A 27,621-nucleotide genomic window follows, 5' to 3' on the forward strand; every position below is an offset into this window, starting at 1 on the left:
TTGGCCAATGTATTGTGAATCCACCTTAATTCTAACACATGATGATCACCAATGAATCTAAAAGGCACAAACAAAGGCCTTTTGAGCTTTTCGTTATTAGAATATTTTGGATCTCCTCAAGGAGAATTATTTATTTCTAAAAAAACCTTTGGATGGCATTTTTCTAGTGCGTAAGTTGATCCACGATTTGTAAAGGTAAGAAATAACCTTACAATGATCACTCGTGTGCTATCCAAAGCAAATGTTATGTTGGTTGGTTGGTTCCATCTCTTTCCGCACATGCGCATTTCAAAAATCCCTTTTTGCTCTGGATGATTTTCTCCTTAAAAGTTTGGGAATCACGTATCCGCTTTTTGGAGACAACCTTCAATGACATTTGCATCTCACTCCACATTTGCAAGCTTCAAAAACACTTTTGAATAGGGTAATCACATTTTGTGAATGCACAAGTCCTTTGTGTAGTGAAAAAACATACCTTGTGGCATGTAAATTCACACATGTTTGAAACAAACTTTATTCCAATGCTCTTGACATTTGCTTCTTTTATTCGCATTTCAATAGGCCAATCACACGTGAAGAGTATGTGAAATTTGGGAGATGTTTAGCCTTGAAAATAGACCTTATGGTGTTTTCCATGTGTTCAATTGAAGAGCAATCTTATGATAATATATTGTGTCATCCATTGAAGTTAAAATTATTCCAAAGGTATAGCTAAACATTATCCCTTGCACACAATGGAAGAAAACTTGGGAAATTCATCTTTGCTTGCATAGTTTTTGTTGTAACAAATGTATTTTTATCTAAACATTCACTTAAAATCATTGGTGTTTTTTACCTATGGCAACTACCTAAAAACTACACAATCTTAATCATTTACATTGTAAGTTTCTAGACCTTGGTTTTTTACTTATGCCTTTTGGAAACATCATATCTTAGGCTTACTCCATTTTGCAAACAATCATCAAAGATCTAGGAAAGTATACATTTGCAATCTTTTGACTCCAAATTATTTTTAAAAGGTAAATATATATGCTCCTATGATCTCTTTAAAATGGAAACTTTCTTTAGCTATAGTAAAGTTGATGTGAGGCACGAGTATGGGGTTGACCTCATCGTGAGAGCCGGTACAATTACTATGAAAATGGTGTTGAGAAACGTGACCGGCCACAACCGGTTTCTCATTCGTATATTCGGGTGAAGAAATCAAGATGAATGTGCACAGACAAGAAAAACAACAGAAGTAAAACTAGAAACAAGGACACAAGATTTAACGTGGAAACCCAAATAAGGAAAAACCACGTGGAGTCCACAAACTCCAAAAACGGATCACTATACAGAGGAGTACAATAAGAAACTCGGAGGCAACAACCTCGAGATCTTCTTCGTCGACAGACGGCTGCAGAATTACACTCTAACTCTCACACACACACTCTCTCACACTAAGTTACAGAGGTGACAACCTTCTTGTAACTCACAACCTAATCATACAATAGTGATCTACGCATTACTTATTAAAGTTTGCTCTAGTTGTACTCATACTTATACAACTTTATGGCTATTTATATACATAGCCCACATGGGGCACATTTCGACTATTTACAAATATAGTCTCTTGAGTTGGCTATATTCTCGATTTCGGTTTCGGCCTCGGCCGAGTTACTCATCAGCTTGGCTCTTCTTTTCCCATCTGGAGGGACTGGTTTCCCAACAAATGGCACCACCCTTGGTTAGGTTATGTGAAAATATGCTTGAGCCAAAATATGTAAATTTTATGGGAGCCTGCACAATTACAAGAGGTATGTTTAGTACAAATTCCTACAACATTGTACGTGGGGTGGATAAATTAATTCATGTATATATTTATTTGTCAGTTTGACCCAAAGCTATTCTTGATGTTGTGACCAAACTTCACAAAAAAGTAGCTCTAGAGAATAACTATAGGAACACGGATCGAGCTTTGAGTTCTACTCGAAAAAAGTACTTTGGTATATGATTCATCACCTCCATTTAGTACCCAACATTCGCATTGGTGAATACAACCAACAAATAGATGCTTGGGGTAGAGAATCCTTGTTAGATGCTTTTTTGGTCCCGAAGTGATAGATTCAATAATAATAAAAGTTTCATTTTAAGAATAATCAATATTGGAAGCTGATGAGCTAATAGTTTTTTGGGGTATAGAAAAAGAAGAGAGGTGTTCACTTTGGCTAAATTTTCAGTAAATCAAGCTACTTTACCGAATGCCATTGCAAAACATATGGTTTGAATGCATGACCTTCTGGCATTTTTGCTACATTTGTGTAGGATCTCTCTAAATTGAAAAGTTCATTAGTAGAATAACTGCAAACAAGCAAAAGTTTCATTAAATCAAGTGGCTTAACTAGAGATCAATGCAAACTTTTATTTTTTTGCTACATTTGCATAGGATCTCTCCCTCTCACAATTGAAAAGTTCATTATTAGAATAACTACAAACAAGCATCTTATTGGATACACCTCACATCTTTATACTACAAAACATGAGGTCCATGTCCAAGAAAATTGCCTAAGATACAAACTCATTCCAGCAAATTTTCCCTTGCTTCTCACAAAGAAAGATGAAAACTCTCAAGAAATCTACAAAACCTAGTCAAACCTCTCATTACAAGAATCAATGGGCATGATTGGCAACTTTGCCCATATTCTCAATCCCAATACTTTTTTAACAAGAGAATATCTTGAATATTATGTTTTGCTTGCATCGGTTAATAATAGGTCCCCATTGAAGATATTAAGTGTTGCATTATTTCTCTCACATGAAAAAAAATGTTACATGAAGAAATTAAAATGACAAAATTGAAAATTGTCCAAATTCCATTACCCATTTCCTCATGACTTGAAATGGCTGGTAAATTAGCATTATTTTCATTCACAAATCCCTAAATGCATTGATTAATTTTCATGATACATGAAGCTTACATGTCAAAGATAGAATATGCATTGCTTCCATCTCTTTGAGAGACAATGCTGAAAAAGTACAAAGTAAGTTGAGAAACATATCGTCAAAATTGTATTAACATGTGATAGCTAAGTCTTATGCTATTTGACATTGATAAGAATTGCAATGAGTAGTTTTTGCTCTTGAAGAAACCTAGCCCTCAGCAATATTAGGACAAAAAACAATAATATTAGCACACAAAAGGATGAATACATAAATATATTCAAATTCTCTCTACAGGACCCAACCACCACCATGACCTATGTTATCCATGTAACCTAGACCATGGTCATGGAAGTGACCATGAGAATGACTACCATGATCGTCATGACCACCATATTCATGACTATGGTCAATATGTTCATATCCATCCTCATCCCCACGTGAATAGCTTTCGAATGTGTTTTGTATATTATCACAGTGATGCTCAGTTTCTTCTGGAAAAGGACTTGCCATTTTTGGCAAAGATGAAACGAACCGATAGATATCTTCAGAAATCTCTCGAGAAGTTTCTTCCTGTAATTTAATTCATGTATTCCTTGAATAAAATGAAATGAAAATGTAAAAGGAATAACAGTACTTGCAATCAAATTGCTTAAGGCACTCAAAAAAAGAATTTGTCCCAAGTTAATTACAGTTAGCACATCAAAAGTTATAATATGAATCCTAACAATAAGGGTGATTGTAATATATCAGACGGTACAAGCTTATGGCATGGATCTGATTGTCCTGGCATAGGCCATTTGAGTTAAGGAAGATAAGTAATGTGATGGACCTCGAGTGTTTTCAAATTACTGCACCTTCAAAGTGTTAAAGTGCTTTTAAGTTATTATTGTTTGCCATCAGTAACTTTTAATAACTTTGAGACCTACATCCTGAGGAAACATAATTACATCCTACATTTAAGTGACCAGCATTAGCATAGTTCATAGAAGAGAACCAAGCAGTCATCTTTGATATCGTTTTATCTCAACCAAGTTCAACCTTCTCTTCCCTCTGCTCATGCTGAGCAACATTTGAATTCTTCTTTAAATTCTAACTTTAAATAAATGTAAGAGCAAATACATGAAAGAGGCAGAGGATCATATTGACAATTTATTGTATAGTTTCTATTTTCATGTTGAATACTGAAACCAAAGTGCACAGATAACATTAGAATTCTCAATTGTAGGTAAAGACAATCCATTTTCCTAGCGTGGCTAATTACAATATGTTCTCTACCATATCGATTTTGAATGCCTTGGTTCTTGCTCCTCTTTGTTTTGTTACGGTTATGGGCATGACCAAAATTTATGTATTGTAGTATTCGACACATGCAGATAAAAGTGTGGGGGTTAACTGAGAGTGTAAAGAAGGGAGTAATACTTTTAATCCTAGGGAATGAAGGGATTGTACTGTGGTATTCTACATGCGACGATAAAAGTGTGAACTTTCCTGGGGGCCTTAGTTTTGGCTATAAATATGAGGAGGCCTAGCTACCCTCATTAGACACATTATTCGATTACGTCGAGATTGTGACCTTCTGGTGAACAGACTCATGGCAAGAAAGCGCCAGTACCAGGTACAACTCAATGCCATGGCGGTGGTATGGGACACCAATCAAGGCTTAGGTCTGTCTTGATCCCTTCGCTCGGGAGCGGTCGGGTGGATCGACACCCTTCTTTCTCTCTCTTTCTTTTATCTATCTTCTATTTCCTTGTCTTATGCTTACATTAGGAATAATCTTTAACCGTTACCTATCATTATGTTGCTCAATCGCATATTGTCAGTTATGACGATAACTGATGGTAAACATTTTCAGTTATTTATAGCTAATCTCATTAAAGAACGTTGGCTTCTTTAATTTTTCAATCTGTCGATACAATAATTTAATTTCTCCTTCAATACATTTACATTCCTTGTAGCTTGTCAGAATTTCTCAAAAATGGAAGCTTTATAATGACCCCTTGTATTTATTCACAACAAGATAACAATGGATATAACACGGAGGCTACTAGCAATAAACGTTACACGCAATTTCCCACATATGGGAAATGTTACTACTAGAAATAATGTAATTATTCAAAAAGTAGAAAAGCATTAAGAGACTTACTTGAGGCCACCGACCACCATTGTGGCTTACATAGGACACATTGTGTAGACGAGAAGCGAGACTTTCACCAAGTTTATACCAACCTCTTCCGGAGGTATTTGACCAAAGCACTTGTACAGGGACTCCGCTGAGCCTTTCAATACTTGAAACAACATCGAAAGACGAATTTCCCGACTTCCAAGTTTGCAATGTAGTCTTCTTTCCATGTTTATATTTCAACAAAAATGCATGATTTCTCGTCTCACTCATCGAGGGGTTCCTCATACAACATTGACTCAGTACAATATGCTGAAGATATGGAGAACATAGCATCAAGGAACTGAGAAGAGGGAAGTTTAAAATAGCGGCAGGAAAGCTTGGGATACCAGGAAAAACATCCATTAGAGTTATGCTTCTAACCAAAGAAGGGATTCTATTGATCCACGTTAACCCTGATTCAACGCTTGTATCGTGAAGAACAACATGTAAAGGTTTCTTATTACACAACAAATTCACTACTTGATCTACACTATCTGCGAGCTCTTCAGCATTGTAAAAAAGAGCGTTCTTCCTATTCATTGATGTCACTGGATCAGGAAACGTACCAGATTCGAATAACTGCTCAAACCGCCAAAACAAGCCCTTTTCCGAAATCTCACTAAAAATGTCTCTAAATATGGAAACAATTCCCCAACCTAGATCTAGATAGGGCTTCTCAGAGAGCCCAGATCCAGGAAAATCAATTGCTATAACATGATAATTTTTCTCAACTAAATGAGGAAATATATGTCTATATATGAAAGAACTTGAGCCTAATCCATGTAAAAACACTATACACTCAGAGGAAGCTTCCACGGAACCTTCGTCTCTGACAAATAATTTGATGGGCTTTTGTTCATATCCAAGTTCAAGTTTAAGAAACTTACCTTTCATGGAGTGATGGCGAACATCAGAAGGCATAGAGAAGAACTCTAATTCTTCTTCTCCTTCAAAGACGTAGGAAAGGAGAACAAGCGAAAGAGTGAGGATAGAGACTATAGATATAACATAGAGCCAGAAAACAAACACCGTTGTGCTCTGTTGAATCCTCTTCTCTTCTTTCTCGTCTTCTTCTCCTTCCCTTTCTCCTTCTTCTTTCTCATTTTCTTCTGATTTCCCCATTCCTCCATGATCTTCTTCTTCTGCTGCTGCTACATGGAGCTTGGGGTTCTTCTTCTCTGCAGACATGTCTGTCCTCCCTTTCAGAGATGTCAGGCAAGGAAGCTTTTGAATTTGATCTTAATACATAACAAATAGAAGTGGCGTTAGAAGGTTTCGAACTCGCGTCCATTACATTAGGTCTTATGAACTTGAGAACTCTATTCATATATACATACATATACATACGTTATACTGTATACATATATACATATGTACATATACATACATACATACATACATATACATACATACATACACACATACATACATATACATACATACGTATACATACATACATACATATACATACATACATACATACGTATACATACATACATACATATACATACATATGCGAATTGCCCAAAAAGGAAAGAGGAATCTAAACTCGGCTTTGCAGGTTTCGAACTTGCTCACATACACATATCAGCTCCTCCATTGGCCTTCCCTGGGTTTTGACGTCACTTTGTGGGTTTCGATAGCAATGAGCATGGTTCGGTTTCGGTTCGGTTCGGTTTCCTAGCCTTGAAACCAAACCAAACTAAACCAAACCATTTATTTATATTAAAAACCAAACCAAACTGTTTTAATTGTATGAAGCCATTTAAACCGAACCGTTTAGAGCTGAACCGTTTATGAAACATTTAGAACCAAACCAAATCGGTTTATCATAAATCAAAACCAAACCAAATTTATAAACTGATAAACCTATAAACCTATAAACCTTTAAACCAAACCGCTAAACCTTTAAACCTTTAAGCCGAAACCGTTAAACTGCGAAATTCAAAATCAAACCGAACCGAAACCGAAAAGCCGATAAACCGCTAAACCATGAAATTCAAAACCAAACCGGATCATAATATTTGAAACCAAACCAAACGGTTTATTCATCTTTGAACCAATAAACCGTTAAGCCATGGCTTAATGGTTCGGTTCGGTTTGAGTCAAAACTGCGCCCATTGCTAGGTTTCGAGCTCGCACCATACACCCACTTAAGTTTCACTTTCTTGGCCCTTTCTGTGGGTTTTCTTTGAACTCTTACTCTTACGTCAGTTTCGTGAGCTGGGTTTTACGAGGAATGTGTCTCACTATGGAGGGTAGCTTGCTCGACCATTCTAGTTGCTTTTCAATCACATCTTTGACTCATGTACATCTACTTAGGTTTACCTTTTTCATGGGCCCACAATGGATTTTGGAATCCACTTTGTGTATCTAATTTTTCTTGAGCCCAATTGGCATTTGTCTCGTTACGTGCATTTTTAGTTTTGATCTTTCAACCTCTTTTCTACATTACTGGTTGTGATTCACATTGTGTCCCAAAAAGCCCCTCTCATATACCATGTTTAGAACTCACTCACATCCTCCAATGGGTTGTAGACTATGTTATTACGCGAGGAAGTCACTCTATTAGTGCAAAAGAATCATGTACTTTGATCGTGAAGGATTAGGTTTACTTTCATGGGGCTCAAAAAGTATACTTTCGAGTGCAATGTTCATTAATTTTAAATAAAAAGTTGTCTTGCACTCCTTTGTTATCGGTACCTATCATTTGTTTAGAAGTGCCATACAACACATGATGTGAAGCACTTAACCTCCTCAAGCATTGTAAACATGTTATTAGAGAAAAGGTTGTGATTGGTGGACCAATCTCACTTATATAGTTCAAGGGCAACAAATTTGATTTAACCCAATTCTTTTACATCTATTACATTCACTCATTTGGGCTGTAAGGGCATTGAACTCGTGTGCATTTGCTCTCACTATTAGGTTTAAACCTAACTCAAGCTCTTCTCCTTCAACAAATTAGAATGTAACATATTAGCATATTAAATTTTGTCGTTGTTGGGGGTGAACTCAATTATATGTCTCAATGGTGACAATTAAACAAAATATGGAGGCACACTTTTGGGTTAAGGTCAATAGTTAGGGTAGATGCATACAAGCTTCCAATTGTGACCCTTCTCGAGGATACCCTTGTTGACCAAATTTGGAGGTAATCTTCTAAGCTATGTTGTACATATTTTCAATCGTTTTTATGTTTGGCCGTTACTAAATTCCTAACAACTTTAAATTTTGGGAGTATTGAGTGGATCAAAAGTATCTAACCTATTAAGATTTTCCCTTTTTTAGGTTAAAGAAGAGAATTTCTTTTATTGTCCATCTTCTATTTTATATTCCAAATTCATCATATACAAGACTAATCTTTCATTGCTTTATTAACTCGCATTGGTGTTGTGGCTTCACCCTTCCCCCTTGATTCCCCCTTGTGTGATATTTTATTTTAGACTATTTGTTTCCCACTACAAAACAAGTCATTATCATAATTAAAAATTGGAACCTCAACAAAGATTATATGCATCTATGTGTTCATGTGAAGGAATTACTATTGTAACCGTTGGATTGTGTGAAGTGAGTTTCTAAAGACATTATAAATGTGCACCCCACTATCTTGTAGCAATAATTGAAGAACAAGTTCTTGTCAAGCAAAATTACAGCACAAGAAAGACGGAACAAAACAAAACACTATTTTTTATGTTTTGTGCGACCTAGTGTGTATTTGACCATTAACCTCAATGGGAAGCTTTTTTTTATGCCTTAGCCATGTTCTACTACAATTTAGTGTATCAATGGTAAAATTTTAAATTTATAAAAACATTGTCACATATATTTCAATGTTGGAGGTTATACATAACATGTCTGTTCTCTCCAAAGCTACTAAACATCTAATTGAGTGCATTTTTGCAAACATTGAAGGATGTTTAGAGCTTATCTAAATTCCCTCATTTTGAGATAAAAAGGCAAGGTGTCAAGTCTATCCCACTTTTCCCTCGTATATACTAGTATGTTTTGTGACACTAGAATTTCACATCATTTAGAATATTTTCTCTTGTATTGCTTTAAAGTCACAATGGGACACCAATATGAACTATGGTGTGGAATTACGTTTTATCAGAAGATTCATTTATCTTTTTATGAAAAGTATCCTACTCAAAACAAGCATCTTATGATTAAAGATTTGCATGTTTAATATTTTGCACATATATTCTTGTCACGGGATGGCATTTTTTGTATATATATTCTTGTCACGTGATGGCGGTCTAGTGATAATGACTGTTGGTCCAAATTCATTGGGCACATTGTGCATATGGAGCAATTGTGTGTCCAAAGGGTTGTTCAAAGTGGTAAGGAGGAAATTCCCCCATTTGTCAAGACTAACATTGGCCATTCAATTGGTTTGCAAAATGTCTATGATGGTCATGGACCGATGCTTGGATAGGTTGTTGGCTTCATGGCTCTAGAAAGGGGGTGACACCCTAGTGAACAAAGCCTCATTCCACATGCTATTAGTTTTTTTTATTTGTTCCTAGGAAATCCGATTTTTATTATAATAGTGAGAATCTTTCCATAACATAGTTTTTATGTTTTATGAGAACATTAGGGTATCTTAAAATAATAATAATCCCCTTGACCGTTGTCCATCACTTTCATGCTAACATGGCTATAGTTTATTGACTTAACAAGATTAATTTTGTCGACAAGCATTTGCCATTGAGGTTATACGTGGCACAAATAGGGGCCAAGAACTTTAGCCATTTCTTTATGCCTTTTCCACTCTCTCAAAACAAAGTACCAACCAAACTTTAAGAACCTTCTTTAGTCTTAAGAAACTATATTGAATTTTCTGAATATTTCATTGAGTAGTTATTTAAGACGGCCATTAAATATTTGAACATTCCAAATGTTTGCAGAGAAGATTAATTCTGTTGGCAAGCATTTACCATTGAGGTTATAAGTGGCAAAAGAACTTTAGCCATTTCTTTATGCGTTCTCCACTCTCTCAAAACAAAGTACCAACCAAAACTTTAAGAAACTTCTTTATCCTTAAGAAACTATGTTGAATTTTCCGAATATTTTATTGATTGGTGATTCAAGACGGCCATTAAATATTTGAACATTTCAAATGTTTGTCAAGCTTATTGCTCATCAGCTTTTTATTAAGGGTGAAAGGCTTTATAAGAATCGATAAGTAATAATGAAGAATCGCTTCACATATAATAATAGGTGAGTCGAATTAAACCATTCAACCAATGCAAAGATCATATTAATCATCTGCAAGAAGGGTTGCTTGGGTACGGATTATCAATATATTTTCCACCCACTCCACTGTATGCCCATTTTCCAACTGCCTTCATAGGATTCTAAATTGAAACAAAAAAAAGGATCCAATTTCATCACACCATTACAAATCAATCAACCACACATACACATGCACATGCACATGCACATGCACATACACATGCACATACACATGCACATGCACATACAAATACACATACACATGCACATACACATGCACATGCACATGCACATGCACATGCACATGCACATGCACATGCACATACACATATGCACATGCACATGCACACACACATGCACATACACACATATGCACATGCACATGCACATACACACATCCACATCCACACATATGCACATGCACATACACACATCCACATCCACACATATGCACATGCACATGCACATACACACACATCCACATCCACATCCACACACGCACGCACGCACTCAAAAGAGTGAGTGAGGGATTACCAAGCCATCAACCTGAGATGGACCATTCCACTTATCATTGTTTTGCGATTGGGTATGGTAATAGCAAGATATGAGAAACACACCCCAATCATTGAAGGTTCGGACGGAGCTCACCGCATTTACCATTTTTTTGCGGAAATCTGTATTACCGAGACAATAAAAACTCCTCTCAAATGAATCAAAACACAAAAAACAATTAAAAACCTAAAGAAATCTGCTTTGGAATTTATCATGTACTTCTTTGTGCTTAGTTTATTTGCTGTATGATATTAACATCTTGCTTCTTTTGTAGATTTGTTTTTTGTTGTTAACATAAGTTGGGAGAGATGTTACCTTGTATAATGTTAATCTCTTCTGCAGAACAATGGCTAGGGTCATTTTCGCATGATACCCATACCCCTTGTGGATCTTCGGAAGGTGGAACCAAATAATTGCGAAGCTGAAATTCCGAGTTTTCCTTTTTTAGCATAAACACATTTCATATTGGAACCAAAAAGATGTCACCCCCCTAGTTTTCAAAAGTTACCAAAATATCCCCTCCATCATACTAGAATTTGCTGAGAAGACAGTGTGGTATTCGGGTACCTTCTTGAAAACTTGGGGGCATTTTGGTGTTTATCTCTATTGCTTATATTGATGACAATAGCATGGCAATGTAGTGATACAGATTAGAAGCTTCATCTCTTTTTGCTTATACCTGGTAAGTATCATATGCTGATTCCAGAATGAATGTTGGAGTGTAAATGTCTTCCAAGAAATATTGAGGAAAAAAACACTGTATTAAGAATGAAACATAAATTTTCATGAAATCATATCATAACTGGAAACCGCAATGCATATGCATATGCGCATGCGCATGTGCATAAATACACATACAAAATGGATATGTCATATATACATACAATTACATTATATACATATCTTTAGGAAAACCAACAGATTTGTTTTAAGTTTACCTGTGAGGGATCTCTTTCTGAAGTGCATCCTTTAGGAAGATTCTTACCTATGTTCTGTAAATGAATAGAAGGAAGCATTAAATGAATATGATACAGACATAACGAAAAAACCTTTCAAGCAGTTAATTCGATTACCTGTAACTCCACAAGTTGCTTAAAGTAAGGTTGCACAAATTGTGACCCTTTAAAATCTAACCTGCATGGAAATATAACAGCTTGAACTTTCAAGAGAAGTTTTAACTTGTGAGGACACATTAATTACATCTCCAGAAACATTACAAATACATATTCAGAATAAAAAACAAACTAGGAAGAAGAAAAATGGTAATAACTTAACATGTCAAGAAAAATTCCTCCATCACTAACACATCTTGCATCAACTCTCGCAGGGAGACGATCCCGAAAATCATTGCAATGTATTAGTGAAGCTAGCCCACCAGCAGATTCTCCTGAAAGAATGGCCTACACAAAACCACTTCTTTTAACAAAATTATAAGGAAAGAACACAAAATCTATAAGCCATAACTCTTCTTCCAAGATATAATTATATAGATTACATCATAGCTTGTTTTCTTCTTTCTTTCTTTGTTTTTCATGTATTTTGGTCTCTCATGGATGTTTATAATATATGGATCAATTGATCTCGCACATAAAGAGAGATGCTTATGTGCCAACACACTCACAAACCATCTATATTTGGCGCCTTGGTATTGAGGCATGAAAGCGTAATCTTTCTAAAGCAAAAATCGTTTAATTTCCGTAAAAGGTTAATCGTTCTTCACCTTAGAATGGTACCTTAGTAGCATAGGCCATGCCTTTCCTAAGAAGCTCTGCTATGACCGCTTCCCAAATCCGTTGTCCGCGGTAGTAAAGCCGTTGCACCTATGGAAACACACACACACACACACACACACAAAGATACAGTCAGAAAACAATTGATTTTTCAACCATTATATGGAGAAAAGGTTGGTATGAAATATAGAGATGGTCAGTAGTAGTAGCAGAAGAACCTGAGTACTTCCGGGAATTCGAGCTTCTGCAGGCAAGTCTACATCTCCACTGAAGGATCCCCCATCACAGTACCTCACTTTAACTCTATTCCAATTATAAAAATCTATAGCAGACAAACATCTCGTAAGAAGGAACTGAAATATATATGATATATATGCATAACATATATACATACAAGTTACAACATATGCTGACACATACATACATACATACATACATACATACATACATACATACATACATACATACACACACACACACACATACATACATACATACATACATACATACATACACACACACACACACATACATACATACATACATACATACATACATACATACATATATACATACATACATACATACACACACACACACACACACACACACACACACACATACACACATACATATACACACATGCATACATACATACACACACACATATACGATGTTTTACTGAAATCATGTAAAAGAGTATTAGTTTAAAGGAACATACATGGGTTTTCAGCAGGTGAATTGCTTAGGATCCCTAGAAATGTGGTGGGACCCATGAAACGTGATGACCCGAGCGATGTGGTGCTGCGTTCTGCACATGAACCTGCAGTTGCACACCATGCTCCCCCCTGAATTTAGAACGACAGAACTTAATATATATAATTAATTTCATAAGAACTGAATGAGTTTTTTTTTGTTTTGTTTTCAAAAGATTTCGACCTCAACGACATTATTGTCTTTTCTTTTCTTACTTGGAGGTGAACTATCCAGTTTTTGGCACCATTTCCATTGCCAGGATCTAGATGATAGCCTGGTAGACTTCCATCAAGGCAAACTAACAAAAATGGAAAGGTTATTAGAAACTCTTGACAATGTCTTCTTTTATATCTATCTTCCTTCTTCTATTTGGATAGGCTACAATTTAAATTGATTATTTCTTTCACCTGCTCCTATGGTATCAGCACCGCGGACAAGTGTAAGGTCGATTAGAGTAGGATCTCCTGTGACAAAAGAACACACACACACAAAAGAAGTATCAATGGCTTTGTGAGATTAAAGATAGAAGATAAATGGTGGTGGTGATGATGATGATCCAGAGGAATTAGTAGCAAAGGAAGTTACCTAAGGTACATGAGCTTATGGCAATGAGGAAGAGAAGGAAGACCCAACACATGAAAATCCAATTATATGCCATGGTTGTTTGCTTACTCTGTGTGTGTGTGTGTGTGTGTGTGTGTGTAAGAGGGAGAATTAGAGAGTTTTGTTGTAGGAATTATGGCTGAATAACTCTAATTTTAATAGTGTTACACCTGCAATTGATGAATGAATATGGGAGATGAGATGGCCCCCTGTTACACCATGGTATATAGAAGGGATGGAGTAAAAATGGTACAATAGCTTCTTCTTTTCCAAACTAAATGCTACAACATGGAATAACTTTCAAGCCTTTTGTAATAACAAGAAGGATCTGAGTCATTATCCATCACATATACATATATCAATATGTATGTACAATCAGACAAACAGCAATACAATCACTTGGTCCATTACGCAATGCCTTTGCCAAGCATAAGGCCCTCGCCTCGGATGCCGAGTGTGAATTCAAGGCATCAAAAAGACGGTAAAAAGTGGGTTGTCAATAGGTGTTTCCGAACACCTCCCATTATGTTATGTTTCCAAACACCTCTTGTTATGTTATGTTATGTTATGTTATGTTTCCGAACAAGAGGTGTTTCCGAACTTGTTATGTTATGTTTCCGAACAAGAGGTGTTATGTTATGACGAATGTGGATCTATTCCCCCCCCCCCCCCCCCACTGTGCAAAGAGACTCCACCAAACTTAGGGACGAACTTTGTTATGCATATATAATACCATGAGCTAACACAAACTTGTAACTAAGCTAACAAGCCAACAACAAATCGAGGCACACCCACAAACACAAACACCCCTAGCAAAAACAAGAAAACAAGCAAGTAGATTCTTTTATGTTATCAGGGTTATTGGGCATTTGTGTGCCTCGTCTCGAGCACTTTGTCTCGCTAAGCATAGAAGTTTTACCTTTCCATCCATGATATGTTATCTACCTTTCAATGCTAGGAAAAATGTCCTTTTGATATTTTTTTATCCTTAAGAGTACTCCCCTCCCCAACTAGTCCATGAATCTAACACGATAAATGTCCAAGTTTTATCACGGAATGCTAGTAAGTAATGTCCTTTTTCGTGTAAGTTGCAACATCCACTTTATTCATGGATCTATCATATAAGAAAATGACATTTTGTTTTATACACATACATACATGTGTGTGAATGTGGTTGTTTGTCTAATGCATATTTAAACCCAACTAGATTTAGCTGGAGGGCCAAAGGGCAAACCCAAATGTGAATCATTTTCATTTTTCTCTAAGAGTAGGGTCCATATAAGACCAAACAAATGTCAAGTCGATTATGGGTCATGATTCCACCACTCTAACTCATTTTGTTGTAGTTTTTGCTCTTTCTTTTTCTACACAAAAAATGAGTTATAACGTATATCATCGTCCAAATAATTCGATCTTGTATCATAAATGCTCTTTTCCATTCATCCATCACATAATTCCATTCAAGCATATCACTTTATACATCAACAATCAATCAATCGATGTATCATTACCAATAATTAAATTGTTTCTTTACAAGCGCATGCAGTTTGAGGGGTTTTAAACTCTTCCTTAGAATACTTTGGCACATGCAACTTTTCCATTCAAACAAACCATCGAATCAGAACTTCGAAATCTACTTATTCTTTAGCCTTATATGCATCCATGTTGTATCATTCTTCCGAACGTATGCGTGTTTGTATTTATGTATGTATGAATGTGTACATACATACATATAATGTTTGCAAGCCTTGGACATTCTTCCGAAGTCAAATTTTTTGCAATCTAAGAATTTCATAATACATGGGTGTGTTAAAAAACATGGTCAATGAAGGATGGCAAGAAAAAATGATCTATAAATATGTAGATAAATGAATTAGAGACTAGTGGTCATGACAACCCAATAAATCTGATTATTTCTCTCTCGTTTTCTCATCTTCCTTACCTTTTTCTTCTTTGTCTATTTGTTTTCCCTCTGTACATTAAAATAACGTGAAAATACAAAAAACCCCTTTCTTTAAGCCTACTACTACAAGTAACAATAGCTAGGATTTTATAGTATTGTAAAGCCTCTAAGGTGGTGTAAGACTAGCTAATGTAAAAGCAACTCCAACGACCATAAGGTACTCTCATAGATGAACATCACAATACAAAAAACCCCTTGTTGACCCCACCACAATAGTGAGGATCTCATGGCAAGGTTAAACCCTCTAAAGTGTTGGGGGACTAGTTGACATAAAAGCAACTCTTGTAAGGACAAGGTAGAGCTCCATCTCCCACATCAACGTTCTTTTCAACCTACGTGATAATTGTGATATTCCATGAAAACCATCAAACAATGACTCAAATTTATTCTATAAAGAAAATCCAATGAAAGGGCGACAAGATTATCCTCCTTGACCATGACCTAATTTGTGATCTAACAACCCACTATATAGATATATTCACAATTGGGGGTTCCCAACCCATACGAGAATTTCAAAAGCAATCCGCATCCATCCTAGGATAGGTTTTGCATATACATCACCTTCATCAACCTTGTATTCATAATTAAAGATAATACATTAGCTAATGTATTGAATTATTATGCATATGGTGCTAATTAAAAAAAAGGGTCCAAGTTGTTCACACTTTGCAATTAATGCAAACCCATTCAATAGTAACTAGTAAGGTTACCTTCAAATTTGTCCAATTAATGCATGCCCAGTGCACACTTTCTAGTTAGCAAATTCTGCTTCTAACCAATAAAGGCAAGTTTTCTTTCTAATTAGAGAGCAATTAATGAAAAACTCACAATGAACTCATTTCCTACTTATCAGTCAAGGTGTAATTTTGTGCTTAATATTATATCTAATGTGATCAAGATTACTCACATTGATGAAGGGTACATGGGCAATTTTGCAAATAAGCAAACATATTTATATGGTTTCCCTATATTTATTTGTTTTCTTGAGGTCATGTGCCAATCTTAATAATTACATTGAAGTGGCACGAAGTCATTGGTTACTTGAAACCAGAGCATCAAGATGCAAATCCTCAAAAAGAGAAGTGAGGCCATTATGTGAGAAACCTAATCAAAATCTATGTTGATGTGACACAAAAGCATTAGCCACATTCAGGTAGGCCATAGAAAGAGTTTTTTGAGCTACTTGCATGGCCATGTAGATTAAATGAATAGATAGGTTTGTCTTTACTTTAAACATATCTTAGTAAGACGGTGAAGGAAAACAAAGGGAAATAATAAATGATTTTGAATAATTCGATTGAGGAGAGGAAAGGAAAAGAGAGAAAGAGAAGGATTAGAGTAATAAATGATTGACGTATTTGATGATTATTCAACTCTCAAAATTCAATTTTTGCCTAGGCTGAGCTATGTCCCACAAATCATACATTAGTTTCCCATGGATGTTAACAATATAATACCGATCTCAAAACATTTGCAAGAATATGATATTTTCCATGCTAGAAGGGTATTGCTTTACATGTCCTCGTAATATTTTGGGCTTGCATTGTGTATGTATCCCATTCCACAAACGATACAAGGTTATGCATTGTGCAATTACAAGGCCATGCCAAGCTTAGGGTACACTTATACCTACCTACCCATTTACTTGTTTTTTTTTATACCAAAAAAACACGACTTCGCATTAGTTAGCAAACGGAATACATCAAAGTTCAACCCGAATCCATAGTGGGATCAATATATACAACACGGAGGACCAACTCCAAACCCAACAGAATAAAACCCAACAAAACTCACGTGGCCCTTATCCCCAACAAACCCGGAATAAATCCCATTTTACTCCGACTCTACTTATCCCGACGTACTCTTTTATAACAAAGTTATCCGGGTAACACAACTATGATAACCCACTTGTGCTCCAACTATATACACATATATTACATCCCATGTACAATATTGGGAGTCGTCGGTGGAAATAGCCACCTAGGTGCTCGATAGTTCCACTTACACCTCGTCGAAGGTTTGACCATCATGGGAGAACCACCCCATTTCAACAAGAACTTTGACCTTGCCCTTTCTGCTTTCATCCAATTTCCCTGTTGCATAGAAGCTTAGAACTTTATGTTCCCTAACATACCCTCAGATTTCCAACAAAGTTGCACCTTCACTAAAATTATCATAAAGTATACCACCTCATGTTGCATAAGGTGCAAATAAAATGTATGCAAATACTTTCCATTAAGATTCCACGCAACTCCTTTTAATATTTAGATGTAGTGGCTTTGACCAATGTAATGAGGCAAGAGGCAAAACATGTAGGACACTTTCTCTAGGAAGGCCAATCTACCAAGGTAGCCCCCTTGCAACTTACTACCCACATTCTCACTCAAATGCATAGACCTCTTAGTCCTCATGATGTGGGGTCTTTGTCCCCGCTTTCTCCCAAATGAATATAAGTTTTGTGTTGTTTATTTTAGAAGTAGTATTATAAAGTTTGAACTGATACATGCAACATTGAATGGTCTCTTTCAAAAAGTCCAAGTGTGAATTTATAGTTAAAGTGTTTTTATGAAAGGAAAGTTTAACCTTCAAACACAATAACAGTAAGATTAAGTCTTGGGAAAAAAACAATATGTTCTCAAAGTCTACATTAAAGTTAAAAGCCAGTATTGCAAAACTCTTGTTGTCACACTTTACACGAAAATGAAGTCTTAACAACAAAACATAAATGTGATAGCAAGCCACCTAAAGTTTAAATATAAATGTGAAATTTAATGTCTTATTTTGGAGAGCGATGTTGTCTAATACTAGTCAAAAAAACTTCGGCTTAATTTGCACATGGATCCTAAGTTTAAGTCTCTGAACAAATTTATTTTATCGATAGTTGACATGAAACTCATGACTTAATCTTAAGTCTTGAGAAACTCAAGTGTATTTGATATTATCACATTTTACCTACATGAATGAAATATTAATCCTTGAGAAATATATATGAGTACCCTAATAAGCAATATGGATAATATCGAAGATAGAATTTTTCATTACAAGAAATTGATATTGTTGTCACCATCATTCGTTTGCAATGAAGTTTCGTACTCATAATCTTTTTGCTCAATATGTTGTTACCATGTGGAGCTATCTAACGTTCCCATGAAGACTATTCGTCATGGATGGGAAAAATGAGGACTCATTGGTATACTGACAAAATTAGAAATTTCAAGAGCATAAAAAGGGATCTTGTATCCCTAAATCAATGTCTTGACTACTATATCATAACAACTTGATGTAATCACATTTGTAAACCCCTTTGCATTGAAGATTTTATTTATTGAATATTCATTATTGCATTCCCCTTTGTCAGAACTACACTAAAATGATTGGATGTGAACAATTGCTAACCACTTCACACATATGATCAATGGAATGCAAAATGCATTGATGGGTTAATCATTGAGCTAACAACATCGTATTAAAAACAAACTTGGAAGAGGGTCCAATGTTAGATAAGCATAGTCTAGCCAAGAGGATTACGAGAACACTCTAGATTCCTTCCTTGCCCTTTGAGATGTCTTTGTATATGATAACTCTATGTTGTACTAAAGCCTTTTGAGCTAAAAAATGTCTCTTCACAACTTGTTGTTTTGTCTCAATTTTTCTATGTGACGATGTATATGCAGCCCTGTTGTTCATGCTTCCACTTTCTTAATTCTTACATGATATCACAACTTTAAGGTTCTACTAAGGAAACAATGGTTTGTATAAGTGTGCTGACGTGATTATTCTAGGTTACAGAATAGCTCAATCAACATAACATTAGATTGTAGACGTGGAATTGTTAGTACATCTCCAATTAAATCAAAGAACAATGGTGTTTGTATTAGCATGCCCAAGTGGTTATTCTATGTTAGAGAATAACCCAATCAACATAACACTAGAGTGTAGGAAGTTGAACTATTAGTAGAGCTCCATGACTACTATCATGAAGTTCACACTTCATGAGATGAAATTTGTGGAATTTTGGCATAGACAGATACACTTAGTGATAAGGGGCTTAGTAGAACAAAAGACTTTTAAAGACTATGCTTTGGCCTCTTGAATATTTGGGCTATATTTGTAAATTCAAGAAAGGATCGATTTGAAAGTAATAAAGACCATTTTCATAATTATGAATTAATACATGCACTATATATTTAAGGCCATATGTTTGATTACAAGGAATGATTGACCTAAAATTGAACTTGATTATTTTTATAATTTTTAAAAGAAGGTTTTAGAAACCTCTTAAAACTTCTCAAGAAACCCAGAAACATCTCAACAACCCATGAGGATAGTGAGTAGCCTATAAAAACCATTCAAGGAGAAAGTGGAAACAAACGAATGAAGACGAAATAATCAATCAAGGAATGAAGTAAAGAAGTAGACGATAGCATTGGGAAACAATAGTGTGAATTAAGGAGGAAGAATAAAGATATAGGAGAAGGAGAAGATAATGATAAGAGAGAATACGAAGGAGAAAAGGAAGGGCTTCTTATGATAACGAAAACAAAGGAAGGTGAAAAACAAAACAAAGGCTTTTGTTTGTTAAGTGACGAACACAAGTTCGAATCTTGTTCCTAACACATGTATGAGTTTTGTAAGGTAAGCCATCTTACATTCACGAGACAATTGAAATCTTTTGTTTAAGTGGTGTAAATTGATATATTCAAGTAATAACAGTATTCAGTTCACTTCATCCTCTTCGACATCTATTCCACATAATCCCATGCTCTTTCCCCAAACCTTCTCATGTACTTTTGCGCCCTCCCCTTGAATAAATCATATGATTCGATGCAACGACCATGACATACGCAACGCCACCAACAATATTTGAAGGGAATGTGATGGGTCGAACCATATGTTGTGGAAGCCGAAAGTGACCATTATGTTGACTTCACTTGAGATACTAGACAGTATTGAGTTAGTGTTGATATTAAGCCGTTTGGAACAACACATGAAATGGACGCGATAGAAATGATATCTTCATTCATAGCAAACGTAGGAGTTGTGAAAAGTTTGATGCAAAATTATTTGTACTCAATCATATGGAGATTAGCCAATTGTTGTCACTAATTTTAACACACTACAAACACGATAGACACAAAAAATTCTTCAAGATCATTATGAGATGAAGAATGAGTTCCAAGATTCAAAACATGGAATATTTGTTGCCTGTTGAGTAGGTGAAGGATGGCGAAAAAACAGAAGAGTTTATTGCAAAGATAAAACAATTTATATAAAACCTCTATGCAATTACTCATAGAAGCTATTATAAGTCTAGTAATGATGGGTGAGTGCAAGGGGGTAATAAAAAATCCCTTTCAATTAATGCAAATCCACATGCCATCGATAGAGTCAATCATGATCTCTAGACTCTAGAACATGGTTTGGCTTGTTATCTCAACATGTTATCATTATGTGGCATGTGCAAAGGACAAAAGGAGCCAAAAGTCATATTATAATGGGTCAGAATTTTAGTTGAAGTGATTAGTGGCAAAGAAAGTGGGAACAAGAAAATTAAATTAATAACAAAACATAGCTCAAAAGGTTCAAGGGTTCAAAATGAACTAAATAAGTGACATTAAGGAACAATTCAATAAATATGAGTACATCAATATGTGCTTGTTGAAAATAGGAAGGTTGTGGTGCATTTTACAAAGAGATAATATTTTTTTATATGTTAATAGAGTTATTGAAGGCTATACATATATTGAGCAAGTGAGCTCGTGGTTAGGTTTGTAAATTTTGGGAATCAAGTGCCAAGGCTTTGGTAACAAATCTTGAGGACACGTTGAGGCCAACAATGACGAAGGCAATGTTGTCGTTGATTGTAGACTTACCATATCGAAACCAAAGGATATCCCCCAACTCTCTGTTAATGGATACAATGGTCACCCTATGTAAAAGAGTTTAATTATTATAAAACTCATTCTAATTTGATATGTTTCCCCGAAAAACTATTGTAAACTACATGATGTATAGCCAAAATCTCCTCATTATGTATTAAAAATTGCTCGAATATCGATTTAAATATCAAAACTCTTTGTATAGCAACAATGTCCAAAGGAAGAAGCAAAAGAAAAGAGAGGGGAAACCCTTGCAAATTTGTTGACAAGGTGATTGAATAGGCTCGACAAAAAATATGGCTTGATATGACTTGTCATGAGTGAAACCAATTGTGTAGTGCCTGCATATACATACTCTTGTGTATGCAAAGTGGGCAACTCATCATTTACAAAAGAAGCGCTCAATGAGGCTCTCATGAGAGAACATGTTTGTATTCTCTTGAAACTTATTGAGACACTCTTTCCGTGTTAGCCTAAGGGAATTACCCATCACCCACCATTCATTTCTTTTGATTAAAACTTGTGCAAGGTGGAACTACAAAATGTACTTATCTTTTTTTTCCAAAACAAAATATCCTTCCATTAGTTTTAAAAAACCTATCAAGTACAAACTACAAAAGAGATGAAAAAGAAGAGGAAAAAGGACTATCCCAATGACTAGCCATGGATCCTACCGCCTACTTTCATCATACCAGAAAATGACATCATAATAATAATTAGACACCTTACACATGCCTTCAAGGATAGAGTTGTATAACATCCTCATTCTGATCCTACTCAATATATCCCAATAACATGGCAAGCCGTTGTATCATATCTCCTTGAATCATATGTGATAAATGGTGACCTTCAACTTGCCTTCATTACATAAGACTTTGCAAGTATAATTATTCGTGATCGCTCCTCCAACATGTATGCTATCATCTTAAAACCGTAGGTCCAATCGAAGCTTCAACCATTGCTTCACAACGTCTTGTATATCTTGAGTAAACAAGCTTCCAACCTGGTTCTATATTCCCTCCATTCTCTTGAAACTACCTCGTATACATGAAGACAATGAACCACTTGTATGCTCACACAACTTCGGAGAACCATAACATGCAGAACATTCTTTAAATTATATCGTTCTGCCACATCCACTCCTTGTTGGAAATGAAATCCTTGATCCTTCCTATTAGCATTACTTTCATGAACATCCTAAGGATCACCCATTTCTTTCCACCAACAATAAATTCTCAAACTGTGCTCATGCTTCGATTGTTGCTCCACCTTTACAGTACCAATCTTCGCTGATCCATGCGCAATATATCTTGTAATAGATGCATTTCACAAGAGAACATGTCTTTTTGCAAGAATATCATTTACATCTCGAACTGAAATATCATCGATTGTTTTTGTGTTTTTTTCAAGATTGGCACATATAACATACATATCCAACAAAGCATTCCCAAGCTCAATATTGTCTTCTAACAACCTCTTACTCATAATTTCAATGTGATTTTCTATGCATGTCAATCACTCTTTCACTGCCACCTTGGCAAACTTCTCAAGGCCAAAATTAGTGCATCCCACATCCTTGTATCTCGAAATCAAAGTTGAAAATATTTCTTATACCTCAGCAAGTAAACCACAAAAAAAATCTTTGTTGAGCCATGATCCATCTATCCACATATAGCATATGTCCAACAAAGCCTTTCCAAGCTCAATATTTTCTTCTAGTAGCATGTTACTCATGATTCCATTGCGAGTTTCTGTGCCTATTAACACTCCTACAGTGCCACCTGTTGGTAATATCCTAAAATTAGTGCATTTTTAGAAGCCATAACCCGAACCGGAAGTCCCTCTTTCCTCATAGGTAAAGCACACAAGATGAGGGTCATATGGCGGCCTTTTAGCGTCTTCCATTACTTTGTCTCCACAGAAAGAAGTTGCATCGTGAAACACCATCCTTCTTCAACCTGCGCATAGTTAGCTATATGTACAACTTGCTACCAATTGTCTCCACTCATCCTCCCCAGAAAAGAAAAAAAGGAAAAAAGAAAACCACTCCCCAAATTTGAAAAGTAAATGAAACATAATTTATCCTCCTTGTCACTCCCTAGAACTGCTTCAACATCCTTTAACATCATCCATCTTTGCCCCACAGTAAAAAGATTTACTCATAAGGATGGCTTCCCCAAGCAAAGCCAAATCACTCTTGTAATTTCCACTTTCAATGTACACAAAGTAGCTGCATCTTGAGACAATCTTCTATTTTCCACATTTAACCTGCTTATAAATGGCAAAACATAAGGCATGGTACCAAATGTATACATCCTAGTACAATACCTTTTGATAGTTTGTCTCCACTCATCCCCCCCAGAAAAATGAGAAAACCACTCCCCAACTTTGAAAAGTCATTGAAACATAATCTAGCCTCCCTGTCACTCCCTAGAACCGCTTCAACATCCTTTAACATCATCCAATTTTGTCAAAAATACGAAGCAAAAAGATTTTCCCCCATAAGGATGGCTTCCCCAAGCAAAGCCAAACCACTCTTCTAATTCCACTTTCAACCTACACAAAGTAGCTGCATCTTAATGCAATATTCTATTTTCCACATTCAACTTGCTCATAGTCAGCAATGCATAAAACCTACGATAAATGTATACATCTTAATACAATACCTTTTGACAGTTTGTCTCCACTCATCCGCCCTAGAAAAATGAGAAAACCACTCCCCAAATTTGAAAAGTAATTAAAACATAATCTAGCCTCCCTATCACTCCCTAGGATTGCTTCAACATCCTTTTACATCATCCATCTTTGTCACAAGCAGAAAGAAAAAAGATTTTCCCATGAGGATGGCTTCCCCAAGAAAAGCCAAACCAGTCTTCTATTTTCCATTTTCAACGTACACAAAATAGCTGCATCTTACGACAGTCTTCTATTTTCCCCATTCATACATAAGACCTGCAACCAAATGTATACACCCTAGTATAATACCTTTTGACAATTTGACTCCAATCATCCTTCCTAGAAAAATGAGAAAACCACTCCCCAAATTTGAAAAGTAATTGAAAGATAATCTAGCCTCCGTGTCACTCCCTAGAACTGCTTCAACATCCTTTAACATCATCCATCTTTGTCACAAGCACAAAGTTAAAAAAAAGAAAAAAAAAAGACTTCCCCGAGCAAAACCAAACCACTCTTCTATTCTCCACCTTCAACCTACTCACATTCAATCCTAATGCCAAATGTATACCTCCTAGTACAACACCTTTTTAGAATTTGTCTCCATTCATCCTCCTAAGAAAAATGAGAAAATCAATCCCCAAATTTGAAAAATAAATTCACCCCACCATTGAATAGTTATAGTAAATGCTTCATCCAACACCCTCCATCAACTATAGAAGAAAATTTATCAACTAATACGAAATAAGTTATAATAAAGAATATTTAACATAAACCTCCATGTCACTCCATAGAAATGCTTCATCACGTCCACTCACTATCCATTCTAATAGTATTAATAAATACTTCATCCACGCTCACCATCTGTCCATGGTACCTATCCAACGACACTGCTCCATAGTCCATTAGGTAAGTAACAAAACCTGCCGAAAAGTATCAAACAATACAAATTACATTGAATAGAAATATATAAATACCTCCCTATCACACCACATTATACTCGATCAGAACATCTTTATCATATCCACCACATTATACTTGATACCTTCATATTTCTTGCTACACTGACGCTTCCACCACACCCATAAAGCATTAATCGAGACAATATCCAAACAAAAGACTTTTTAAAATATTTACCACCCGGACTATTCGGGAGAACTACTTCAATTCTATTCTTCGACACACGCAATGCTTCCACATATTGCTCCCCCTCGTACATGGATACTTGGACATCCAAAGACCCCCAAAGAACAACTCCCCATGTAAAAATCGCTCCTCTATATTTACAAGAAAACATCCTTAATATTCTTCCCCAATATTTTTGAGTTGCAATACAAGTCCAAAACAAATGTTTCAAAGTCTCCTCATGTAATTGGCAACACACACAATTGTCAGGAACAATACTAAGACAGAGAAGGACTTAGTACTAAAAGAAGTATTAGTACTAAGAGAGGTGAAGAACTCTCGAGAGAAGGAAAGAGTGAGTGAGAGGGAGGGAGAGAGAGATCGAGAGAGAGAGAGAGAGATGATAAGAAAAGATATATATTATGTGAAGAAAATGTACAGTAACTAGGAGGCTTAATACTGGTGTTGAACCGATTTGGTTCGAAATAATGCCTTGTGCCTCCTTTTATAGTGTTCTAAGGAATACTCCTGAAGTTTCTAGAATGTTCCAGAGAAATCTGGAATATACATCAATTTTCTATAATAAAATATAAATGAAAATAATATTCTATGTATTACAATGTATAATCTAATGGTCAAGAGCTCGACCCATGTAGCAGAAGGTCATGGGTTCGAGTTTTGCCATATCATGACACTATCCCCCCTTTAAAACGACGAGTGTAACGAGTCGTTTTGGATTGAGGACCCGGTTTGTCTGGATATTGACGATGGAAGTCTTCAAGAAGAGTACGAGCATTGGTGACATTCTCTATCGGTTCCCAAGTACGCTCGCTGGGACTATATCCTAGCCAATCGACTAGATAGTAGAGCTTGTTGCGAACAAACTTGGAATCAAGGATGGCGGCAACCTCGTACTTAGGTCCATCTTCAAGCTCGATCGGGGGTGGAGGCTGTGTAATACAGCCTGGGATGGTGCTCTCTTGATAGGGTTCGAGGAGAGAACTATGAAACACCGGATGTATCCGAAGTTGTGGAGGTAGATCAAGACGAAAAGCGACATCATTAATCTTTCCTATAATACGGAAAGGACCTAATCGCCGATAATCCAACTTCTCGCATGGGCGAGTAGTCTTGATGTGTCGTCGGAGTAGCCATACCCGATCTCCAATGTTAAAACTAGATGGGAGTCAATGACGATCTGCATAAACCTTGTGTGTTTGTTGAGCTTGTTGGAGATGAGTAGACAAATCCGCTTGTATCTTGTGTAACCTCTCCAAACGATCCTCTGCGCAAGGATTTGTGGACACCTCTGGGGTTTCAAGTACACACCACCGGGGGTGACATCCCGTATAAGCATAAAATGGCGTAACTTTCGTGGATGCGTGGATAGAGTTGTTATAGGCAAATTCGGCGAAGTGGAGAATATCTGCCCAGTCATCCTGATGATAGCTGAGAAAGCACCGCAGATACTGCTCCAGCGTTTGATTGGTTCGTTCGGCTTGGCCATCGGTTTGTGGGTGGTAGCCGGAGGAGAGGTTACAACTGACCTTGAGCATGTTAAAAAGATGCTTCCAGAATTTTGACACGAATTGGGGTCCATGGTCGCTGATGATACTATCGGGAAGTCCATGATGCCGACATACTTCACGCATGACAATTTCGGCAGTGTCTTCACTAGAGATCTCCTTAGTACATGGCAAGAAATGAGCCATCTTCGTATATCGATCGACCACCGTTAGAATCGCCTTGAACCCCTTAGAGACTGGAAGATCTGTGATGAAGTCTAGAGCAATGGACTGCCACGGCTTGCTTGGAATTGGTAATGGTTCTAATAAACCATATGGATGATGCCTTGGCATTTTCGCTCTGCAGCATGTATCACAAGTCCGAACAAAATCCTCGACAAATTGTCGCATATAGGGCCACCAAAATGATCGTTGTACTAAATGTAGTGTTTTAGTACTACCAAAATGCCCAACTGTATATGTGTCATGACAATTTTGTACTACTTGAAGG

The 27,621-nt window shown here is 36.3% G+C and overlaps 2 protein-coding genes across 2 annotated transcripts; both read right to left on the bottom strand.

Moving 5' to 3' along the window:
• Positions 1-3,145: 3,145 nt before the first annotated feature.
• Positions 3,146-6,342, bottom strand: AXR4 (alpha/beta-Hydrolases superfamily protein). Its single transcript, XM_087324739.1, has 2 exons — positions 5,069-6,342; positions 3,146-3,492 (listed from the first exon to the last, which is right to left on the bottom strand). Exons 1-2 carry the CDS (start codon positions 6,272-6,274, stop codon positions 3,211-3,213), a joined length of 1,488 nt encoding a protein of 495 aa, XP_087180865.1. The 5' UTR covers positions 6,275-6,342; the 3' UTR covers positions 3,146-3,210.
• Positions 6,343-10,138: 3,796 nt separating this feature from the next.
• Positions 10,139-14,080, bottom strand: LOC147859804 (pectin acetylesterase 3-like). The gene is made up of 13 exons (XM_087325173.1): positions 13,948-14,080; positions 13,770-13,826; positions 13,578-13,660; positions 13,328-13,454; positions 12,825-12,928; positions 12,610-12,696; positions 12,152-12,276; positions 11,950-12,010; positions 11,815-11,868; positions 11,556-11,633; positions 11,192-11,297; positions 10,859-10,998; positions 10,139-10,446 (listed from the first exon to the last, which is right to left on the bottom strand). The coding sequence occupies exons 1-13, from the start codon at positions 14,018-14,020 to the stop codon at positions 10,354-10,356; spliced, it is 1,188 nt and encodes a 395-aa protein (XP_087181299.1). The 5' UTR covers positions 14,021-14,080; the 3' UTR covers positions 10,139-10,353.
• Positions 14,081-27,621: the final 13,541 nt, after the last annotated feature.

This window comes from Azolla caroliniana, unplaced genomic scaffold (genome assembly GCF_043228905.1).
Source record: "Azolla caroliniana isolate FFs.n. ecotype wild unplaced genomic scaffold, voAzoCaro1.0.p SCAF_9, whole genome shotgun sequence".
Taxonomy (NCBI): domain Eukaryota; kingdom Viridiplantae; phylum Streptophyta; class Polypodiopsida; order Salviniales; family Salviniaceae; genus Azolla; species Azolla caroliniana.